General features: G+C 42.2%; 2 protein-coding genes across 3 annotated transcripts; one reads left to right on the top strand and one right to left on the bottom strand.

Annotated features, from left to right (window-relative positions):
- Nucleotides 1-1,402: 1,402 nt before the first annotated feature.
- On the bottom strand, nucleotides 1,403-2,409 carry LOC107988829 (P2Y purinoceptor 1-like). Its single transcript, XM_025057956.1, has one exon. It carries the CDS (start codon nucleotides 2,404-2,406, stop codon nucleotides 1,537-1,539), a length of 870 nt encoding a protein of 289 aa, XP_024913724.1. The 5' UTR covers nucleotides 2,407-2,409; the 3' UTR covers nucleotides 1,403-1,536.
- A 2,013-nt stretch (nucleotides 2,410-4,422) lies between these two features.
- Nucleotides 4,423-8,043, top strand: taco1 (translational activator of mitochondrially encoded cytochrome c oxidase I). 2 transcript variants are annotated; one of them, XM_008314034.3, is made up of 5 exons: nucleotides 4,423-4,830; nucleotides 5,471-5,577; nucleotides 5,696-5,829; nucleotides 5,985-6,147; nucleotides 7,176-8,043. In XM_008314034.3, the coding sequence occupies exons 1-5, from the start codon at nucleotides 4,548-4,550 to the stop codon at nucleotides 7,383-7,385; spliced, it is 897 nt and encodes a 298-aa protein (XP_008312256.1). In that variant the 5' UTR covers nucleotides 4,423-4,547; the 3' UTR covers nucleotides 7,386-8,043. The 2 variants fall into 2 exon arrangements, with proteins under 2 accessions (XP_008312256.1, XP_008312258.1); XM_008314036.3 differs by having other exon boundaries at nucleotides 4,607-4,745.
- The last annotated feature ends 1,035 nt before the right edge of the window (nucleotides 8,044-9,078 follow it).

Genomic DNA, 9,078 nt, shown 5'->3' with positions numbered 1-9,078 from the left:
GAACCCAAGAAAATGCTGAAGCTGCTTCTCGGTAGAGGGGATTGGCCTTCCTCCAGCTTTGTTCCACAAGAAACCCCAGGAAACTAACAGACTTGACATGGAATTCACATTTCTCCGCCTTCACAAAAAGCTTTTTTTCCAGGGTTAGTTAGTCACGTAAAACGTCGTTCACTAACGCCTGAAAAACTGCCAGGGCGTTAGTTAAACCGAACGGCAAAACGAGATAGATACTCGAAATGCCCCCGACGCCGTGTTAAAAGCCGTCTTCAATTCATCGCCCTCTCTAATCCGAACCAAGTGATACGCATTGCGTAGGTCCAGCTTAGAGAAAACCGCCACCCCACACAGTTGTTCAAAGGCTGAGTCGATGAGGGGCAGTGGGTATTTATTTCTTACCGTGATTGCGCTCAACCCCCTAAAATCTATACAAGGGCGCACCTTCTTGTCCTTCTTGGTTACAAAAAAGAACCCCGCCTCTAAAGGGAACAAAGACGGCCGAATTTACCCCCGCAGCCATCAATTCCCTCAGGTAGTTCTCCATGGCCTCCCTCTCGGCGTGGGACAAATTGTATAAGGGACTAGAAGGTAACTGAGCCCCCGAGAAGGTCAATAGCGCAGTCATGGGGACGGTATGGGGGTAACGAGGATACCGTCTCCTTGCCTAAAATTTGCTGTAAGTCATGATACCACGTTGGTACGCTGGATAAATCTGGGGCCACCGGAGGTGGGGAGGAAACTAACGAGGACGTCAGTGACAGGGCAGAGTGCAGACATAGTGAATGGCAATGGGTGCTCCAGCTAAGCACTGCACCACTAGTGCAGTCGATGTGGGGGATTATGTGTTGCTAACCACGGCCTACCAAGCACCACGGGCGCATGGGGGGAAGACAAGATCGAAAATTGTCACTGTTCCTGGTGGTTACCCAACAAGCGCAGCCCCACCGGCACCATCCGATGAGCTACTGCCGCGAGTTTTGTCCCATCTAACGCATAAACATTCTGGGGCGACGGCAGAGGTTCGGTCGGGATCGACCGACCTGCACGGGGGAAAGCGGAATCTGAAAATCAGCTCCGGAGTCAATGAACACAGGGACTGGAAAACACTCTCTCTCCCGCAGTAGCGACCCCTGCAGCTGGAGACGTGGGGATGGATTATCTGAGGACGTATGCCCTGTCCTCCTGGTGAGCCCTGTCTTTTACCATTGTGGACAACTCCTAATAAAATGCCCCCTATGTCCACGGAAAAAACAAACACCACCAGATCAGAGTGTAAGCACATCAAAACAATACACTGCAACACTGTATTCTCTGAGTTTATTGCATTGTGACAGATTCAGTGTACATTATAATAAAATCGACACTACACTTATCTTCAGGTATACATTTAGACAGGTGCAAAAGACAGGAAATAAATACATTACAGCACAGAAGCCATGAAATCGTCTAATTCTAACTTGACGACAATCAACAGAGGTTTTAACAATACATTACACCTATTTCTCATTCTCAGTCTTTAACAAAACAAGAGGAAATCATCTAATCTTTTCTGCAGCATCCAAACATAAAGTGTTCCAGTTTACCTAGGTTATTCAAGTGAAGCAAAGGCATCACAGCCGATCCCAGAGTGGTAGTGATTGAAGCTGGAATACTGAAAATACAACTGAAGTTCTGGGCACTGAACTGAGGAATCGCAATACAGTAGATGAGTAATGGGGGTAGATATGAGATCAGAGTCATGACCAGACTGTTGATCACTGTCTGAAGAGCTCTTCTCTTTTGTGGGTGAATGGTATTGTTGCTCGGGTCAGACTTAATCAATGTGTAAATGATAAAGAAGTCGCACACTCCAATTATTACGACGGCTACTAGGTATGGCACGGTGGGAAACATGGTCGCAAATAAAGTGTAATCAAAAGCATATCCCAACCCAGAAGCAATGGTCAGAGTCCAAACAAGGCTCACCAGAATAACCCGCGGAGTCAGACTTTTCCTTTGATGGTAGGTAATTGGATGAACCACAGCCAGGTAACAGTCCAGACAAATACAGGCCATGGTCAAGGGTCTGCCACAAAGGTTCAGAGCATAGACAAAATTCCAAATTGCATCAAATTTGAGATCGTGCAACAGTAAATAATTCAGGAATCCGGGTGGGATGAAGAACATGAACACAGCGTCCATGATGGTGAGATTCAATAAGAAGAAAGAATGTGGTGTGAGGAAATTTCCATCTCTGCGCGATTTGAACATATCCCAAAGGATGGCCACAGATGCTGGAAAACCCACCAAAAAACACAGCAATGTGCCGGCTAACCAAATCCAAATTTGTTCTTTATTGTTTTCGCAGAGGTTTAAATCATTTAGATCCAATTCAGAATGGTTGGACAAATGCGGGAAAGCAAAAAACATCGTGATCTTCTTTCCACAGCAGTGGATGAAAAGCCTGAAATCACAAAAAATAATCATAATTTAAAGATATTTCAGAGCAATACTAAAATATAAAAAAAATGCATCCAATATATAAAGAACTGGAAAATATATGTGTATTATTATTTGTAAACATGTTATATGTTATACATATATGTAAATATATTTATGTGTAATATGTTTATATTTATGTGTAAATAAATATATGTATGTATGTATGTATGTATGTATGTATGTATGTATGTATGTACATACATGAAAATATACAATTACTTCCTGAGATATTATATATATATTTTATATATGTATTCATATATACATATATATACATATATATGTATATATATATATTTCCAGTTCTGTAGGAACTGTTTAGTTTTCATCAAACAATCATTTCAGTCTACCGTCAATGAAATAAGATAACACTTACAGCTCAGCAAGGGTTGTTCAGCCACTGCAGTACGACTGTTGCCTTGGCAAACGTTCACAGGTGTGAAAACTACAGGTTTTTCCGTCATCAGATTTTGATTCAAATAAGCTGACCACAGAGTATTTCAACAAGGGAGCAAGCATTTTTATTGATTTATTCAGAAAAACCAATAACTCTCTAAGTAGAATTGCTGCCATTAAAGGTCAAAGATGTCAAGTGGACTTGATCACATGGAGTCACTGTCCTCTTCTGGTCAGCGGTCATGTGACATGAAATGGATCAATTTTACATCAGCAGGGTCGGGTGGGTGTTGCAGCACAAAAGTCTATACGTAGTAAGTTAGACTAAAGGATGTGGAAGGGACACGTGCTCTTTTTTCATTTATGAATTGGTATCGATATTTTATGAGAGTAATCGATACTCAATAGATACTCATGTGAGTATCGATATACCGATAGCCACACGTCTTTCTAACTGGAACAATAAATTTAAAAAAATTAAAGAGAAACTGGGGTTAAAAAGTCTGGAGCTAGCCAAAGAAGCTAGATGGCGAATGGATGAGGAACCATATAGGCTAACGTTTGTTGCTGTCACTCATGAATCCAGTGACTTGTTCTTATGATATGATGCAAATACGCAGAGATCAGATTTGCATACGTTACGTTGTGGGAACGCTTACATAAAACATTTGTTATTAATGGATATGCAAATGTTGGTGATGTTAGCACTCGGATACAAACCAAAGCACGGAAACAGGAAAATGAAGGAACATTGTTTGCATTACACTGTTTCGCAGAGGTAAATCCCAGGTCCGGCATGCTACCTTTTTATTTGACTTCATTTTACATAAATATATACAGCACGTATGTGGATGGGAACCCAAGTAGGGTTGCTCCACAATTAACGCACTCAAGATTCTGTTTCGCAGTAGTGTACTCATTGCAATCGTACTGTGATGTAACACCACAGAAGTAATGGTTTTCCTTTATCTGTGTCTAGCGGACGACCACCGTGCTCTAATTCGGGACATACAGCAGTTGCCGCAGGACATTGAGGACCTTATACTGGCCCATACAGCTGAAGGGGGGGGGATCAATAATGTACAGTGGGCCTGCACCCAGCCTGACTGGAGTGCTGTTTGTTTCAGCAAAGGCCTGGAAATCCTGTCTGAGTCTGAGAGACGGTACAGACATAAAATTATGTTCATGCAAAGAAAGATAAAAAAACGAGAAAAAAAAAAAGCTGTGAAACATAAAAATGGGTGAATTAAAAGTTGTTGTTTTTTTCTGATAAATTAGAATTTGCTGCACCACACAACTACAGATTTAAACCGGAAATAAGGGATTGTATCTTGTATGTAGCAGGTTTTTTTATAAGAATATGACAACCAATTATTCGACGTTATGCGTATATTAAGAACGTTACACAAACAACATAATTATATATACAGTATATAAGTTTATATACATTTTTATTTATAAAATTATATAATTATATTTATATCAGCGATGAATGAAAACTGTCTTCAACCAGTTTCCGGTGGATTTAATTTTATGTTGAAAATCTTTCACGTTGTACGTAACAGGAAGTGCCGGGTCGCGAGCAAGGACGGCGGAGCTGTAGCGTGTTCTGTTCAGGGATCACCTCTGGTTAGTCGGTGCAGTTAAGTCTGACCAGCACTTTGACCACGGTGATGTTGGGGGCTTCGGTCGTCAGGACACTCCGGTTCCCGGTCCCCCACACACTACTGTTTCCGGTGTCATGCCGGACCTCGGCGGTTGTTTGTAGCCCAGCCCTGTCATCGCTACAACTGTTAGCACCGTGGAAGTGTTGTGTTCGCAGGTTACAGCTGTGCTCCGCCTTATTTGCAGGGCACAATAAGTGGTCAAAGGTGAGACACATCAAGGGACCCAAAGATGAGGCTAGGGCCAAGATGTTTTTGAAGTTCAACATGATGATCAGAATAGCTGTGAAAGGTGAGCGCCAAGAGATGCAGAGATATACCACAGTTGTATACATCTTCTGTTGAAAATAGAAAAAAAAACAAAACTTTTTTTAAATTTTTTTTTTTTTTACTGTTCTGGCATTACTTAAAAAACAACTTAAAACATCACTTGTTCAATTCCTGGTACATTAAGTGGTGGTATTTAAAGTTATATAAAGTTTTTTGGGTTTTTCAGGTGCTCCAGTTTCCCTGGGCAACAGTTCAAAAACATACTAGATTAGCTTAATTTAGCGCAATTTCCCGACCTTTTTTTAGCCATATTTTATATTTAAATAAAACCTCACCAAACAAAACTTTCACAATTCATATATAATGGTGTTTTAGTTTCAATTTGCATACTCGAGAAATCTGTTTATTTGAACACAACCCCAATATACTAACAGGAATTGAAGAAAGACATACATTAGGATCAACAACCCCTAAGTTCACTTCCTCGGCTTCCTACGTTTTTACAGTCATTTGTTGCCACCTAGTGGTAACAGTGTTTAATTGTTCGGCCTGTCTCTGTCGCAGAGATGAACAAATACATCGTACTACAACTGAAAAGCGTGTTTATTTTGGTGACATTTTAATATTACCGTATGTTTTTTGTTGACGATTCTTGTCTACAGAAGGAGGACCCAACCCAGACTTTAACGCAAACCTGGCGCAGATTATGGAGGTTTGCCGGAGCAAAAACATGCCCAAAGCATCTGTGGATAATGCTATCAAGAGTGCAGTGAGTTTCTTGCTGAGACTTAAAGTTCAACTTTGTTTTATACAGTATTTTTGCAGACACTTGAAGGGAAGATTTTCCACCCACCCATCCACACTTATCTCTGCTTCCTCCTCTGCAGGAAAAGGCTAAAGCAGCATCACAGATGGTGTACGAAGCCCGAGGACCTGGTGGGTGTTTGCTGCTCATCGAGATACTCACTGACAACCTGAACCGCACACGTCACGAAATGAAATTCCTGCTCAGCAAGAATGGGTAAATAGTTTTTTTTTAATCAACATATAATATCTGAATATTGACACGTAAATCGGGGGAATGCGGTGCAGCTCGTGTACAGCTGGGTTTTAAGATGGCTGGTGTAATTTCACACTTGACGGGTTCACATTGCACATCACTTCGTTTGTCCGCAGTGCGGCTCTGTCAGAAGGAGTCCGACACGGCTTCACTAGGAAAGGTGTGGTGACGTCACTGGCCAAAACCCTGTCTTTAGAGAGAGCTCTAGAGCTGGCCATCGAGGCGGGAGCTGAAGATGTCCAGGAGACGGAGGACGAGGAGGAGCAGCCTCTCCTGAAGGTCAGAGCCGGTAGCTGTAACACATAGTGTGTTATTTGTGCTTAGTACTTTGTGTAAATAGTACTTTTACGGTTGACACTTTGATAACTGCAGAAAACAGCATTTTCAATGAAAACATAATTCAAAATGTAAAAGCTCTGCTCACTTTCTGTTCCGCTAAACATAAAGTTTAGTTGTACAGTAATCCCTCTCCTATGGCAGTAGTCGACCCACTGCGAAATAGGAAAAATTGCGAAATAGGAAAAATTGCGAAGTAGAGCCGAGATAGTTATTCAATTATTTACATATAAATTCACCCTTTGCGAACCTCTCCCACTCTTATCAACCCTCCCTAGACTGTATTACCCTTTTACAGTTGTATAATGGTGACGCGGAGCAAAGTGAACAAGCCAATCAGCAAGAGGAACAAAAGAGCTTGCTCAGTTAGCCAAAAGTACACCGAGCACGCATTGTATCAGCCAGTATGTCTCTTATTTTTTATATATCGCAATATGGCGAATGTTTCGCGAGATCGGATTAAAAAAAAAAATCTCCGATGAACTGCCGGAGCGAAAGGAGAACCGCGATATAGAGACGGAGCACTGTACTGTTTTTTTTTTTTGTTTTTTTTTTGTTTTTTTTATTTTCTTTATATCTGTAGTTTCATTGATGCATCGTCCAATTGAAATCCAACCGCAAAGACGTGTCTGTGTTAGTGCCAGGCATGGGCAAGTACACAAATATAAATATTTGCGTCTTTTTGTGGTTCTGTAGTGTAGCAGTGTAGCACACCTGCCTCGGAAGCAGAGGGCAGAGAGTTCTGGGTTCGAATCCCAGAGGAACTAGATGCTTGATAATGTTAGTGTATTAAAGAAAAATGTAATTTCCACTGAAACTATCGCGTCGTTTCCTCATGCATACACACAGGCGGCGTTGGTTGATACATTGCCATACACACAGGCGGCGTTGGTTGATACGTTTGTGATTGTTAACAGCTTGAATGATACGGCCTGTAAAAAACAATAACCTTTATTCTGTTCTCTGTCTAGTTCATCTGCGACATCGTGGAGCTGAAAAACGTGCGGACTGCATTAGAGAGTGAGGGAATGTCCATCGTCTCCTCTGGGGTGGAATGCATCCCCCGCAACATGTCCTCTCTGAACGAGGAGCAGCTAAACGTTGCCGCTTCACTGTTAGAAGCGCTCCAGAATTGTCCAGATGTGGTCAGAGTGTGGGACAACATCCAGGCCAGCAGCTGAGGACCACGTCTGGACAGCCAGGAGCTAGCAACCATGACTCTACTACAGACTCTCTGACAACCGTACACTTCGGTGGGCGACAGTTGTGTCGTTCGACGATGACATAATATATCACCAAAATTTACGGCTCAGCGTTTTCACTCATTATTATTATTACAAACCTGAGCAGTAGAACAAAAATACAGCTTTTACACGAGGGACGACGTGTTTTTCTAATTGTCACTCACTTTAATATAGTGCAGTACTTCTCAAATAGTGGGGCGGGGCCCCCTTAGTGATGCGCGGTGAGGTGCCAGGAGGGGCGTGAGGGGCTTTCAATGGAATATGGCACGCTGGAGTTTTAAGTGCACTACTGCTGTAATGCCTGAATGATAACACTAGGTGGCAGCAACTCATACAGTGGTTTGTACAGATGAAAATATCAGGTTCTCAGTAGTATTTCAGTTTGTGGGGTGTGGGTCGGGAAGGGTCGTAAAAACATTTCTATCCCCAAGGGGGGGAGGGGGCATGACGGGAAATAATGAAGAACCACTTATATACTGGTACCCAAAGTGGGTCGCATCCCTGTCCAGGAGACACGGAGCTCCTGTGGGAAAACGTCTTTTTTAATTTATCAACCTAGGAAAAATAGCAGTTATTTGCGATGTTATTTTTAATTTTAATACAGACACTTTTTTTTTTTAAGTCAACAACTGTGAATGTGTTGAAGTGACTTAATTGATAAGACTACTCACAAGAAGATGGGGAAGGGGTCACCGCTTTAATAAATCATAGATCTAAGACTGAACACCGGTATGCTGTAGTCACCATGAAGGCATCACTTTAGATATTAAATATAAATATACATATATGTATATATGTATACATATACATTTACTTATTAATCATGGTGGTTGAGGCCACATGGTAAAAGGCAGTTAAACATTTTGTCCATTGGAGGATGTTTAACCCAAAAAGTACTTAGATTTACAATTATATTTAATAAAATGTTTATATTTAATACAATTATTGGGATCATGGGAATATAATTATATTATTAGTGACATTTAGTTGTGGGCCCTATAGAGGGGGTTTGCGGGCCAGAAGTGGACCCCGGACAGGGAGTTGGAGACCACTGCTCCTAAACCTAAAAACATATACACTATACGCTGTATATGAAAACCCAACATTTGACCCCAGGTTACAGTTGAAGGACATTTTGAGACCATCACAGGTCATTACCCCCTCATATTACTGTAGTGTCAACACAGAAGTCAATAAGAACCCACATTAACAGTATACATGCAACATATCGAGCGGCTTCTCTAACTTCACTCCCAACTGATTCGGACTATTGCGTCACACGGGGGGGTGGGGGGGTCATGTGTGTCGCAGCCTGAACTGTACTAAAAAGCTGCGGTCCCGCAGCTGGTCTGGTGTCCGCAGACAGCCCACCGGGGCGATGAAATAGTAATTTGACAGTAATGAGGAAGTCCACTCTAACGGCTCTGGGCCCATTTGCTCTGCGTCCGTCGATGCCCGTCATCGATTCCTCTGTCAGTTCCTCTCAGCTATAGCATTCCATTGATCGGTGTGCAGGGTTTGGTGAATGTTGTGTCGCCACATGCAGGTTGCAGGCCAGTCTTCTGCCCTGTGCCAGAGCGGAGGGTCCGGCGTCATCGTCAACAACTGCATAAAGATTTAGTTTGACACC

This window comes from Cynoglossus semilaevis, chromosome 8, assembly GCF_000523025.1.
Source record: "Cynoglossus semilaevis isolate Cse_v1.0 chromosome 8, Cse_v1.0, whole genome shotgun sequence".
NCBI lineage: Eukaryota > Metazoa > Chordata > Actinopteri > Pleuronectiformes > Cynoglossidae > Cynoglossus > Cynoglossus semilaevis.
Note: the sequence above shows the minus strand (reverse complement) of the source record. Positions and strands in the feature narration are given on the sequence as shown.

Bases quoted from the DNA above. Each gene is read 5' to 3' on its own strand.
- LOC107988829 (XM_025057956.1), bottom strand. From the start codon at position 2,406: ATGTTTTTTGCTTTCCCGCATTTGTCCAACCATTCTGAATTGGATCTA.
- taco1 (XM_008314034.3), top strand. From the start codon at position 4,548: ATGTTGGGGGCTTCGGTCGTCAGGACACTCCGGTTCCCGGTCCCCCAC. The intron at 4,831-5,470 runs GTGAGCGCCAAG...TCTTGTCTACAG, and splicing joins GATCAGAATAGCTGTGAAAG to AAGGAGGACCCAACCCAGAC. The intron at 5,830-5,984 runs GTAAATAGTTTT...GTTTGTCCGCAG, and splicing joins TTCCTGCTCAGCAAGAATGG to TGCGGCTCTGTCAGAAGGAG.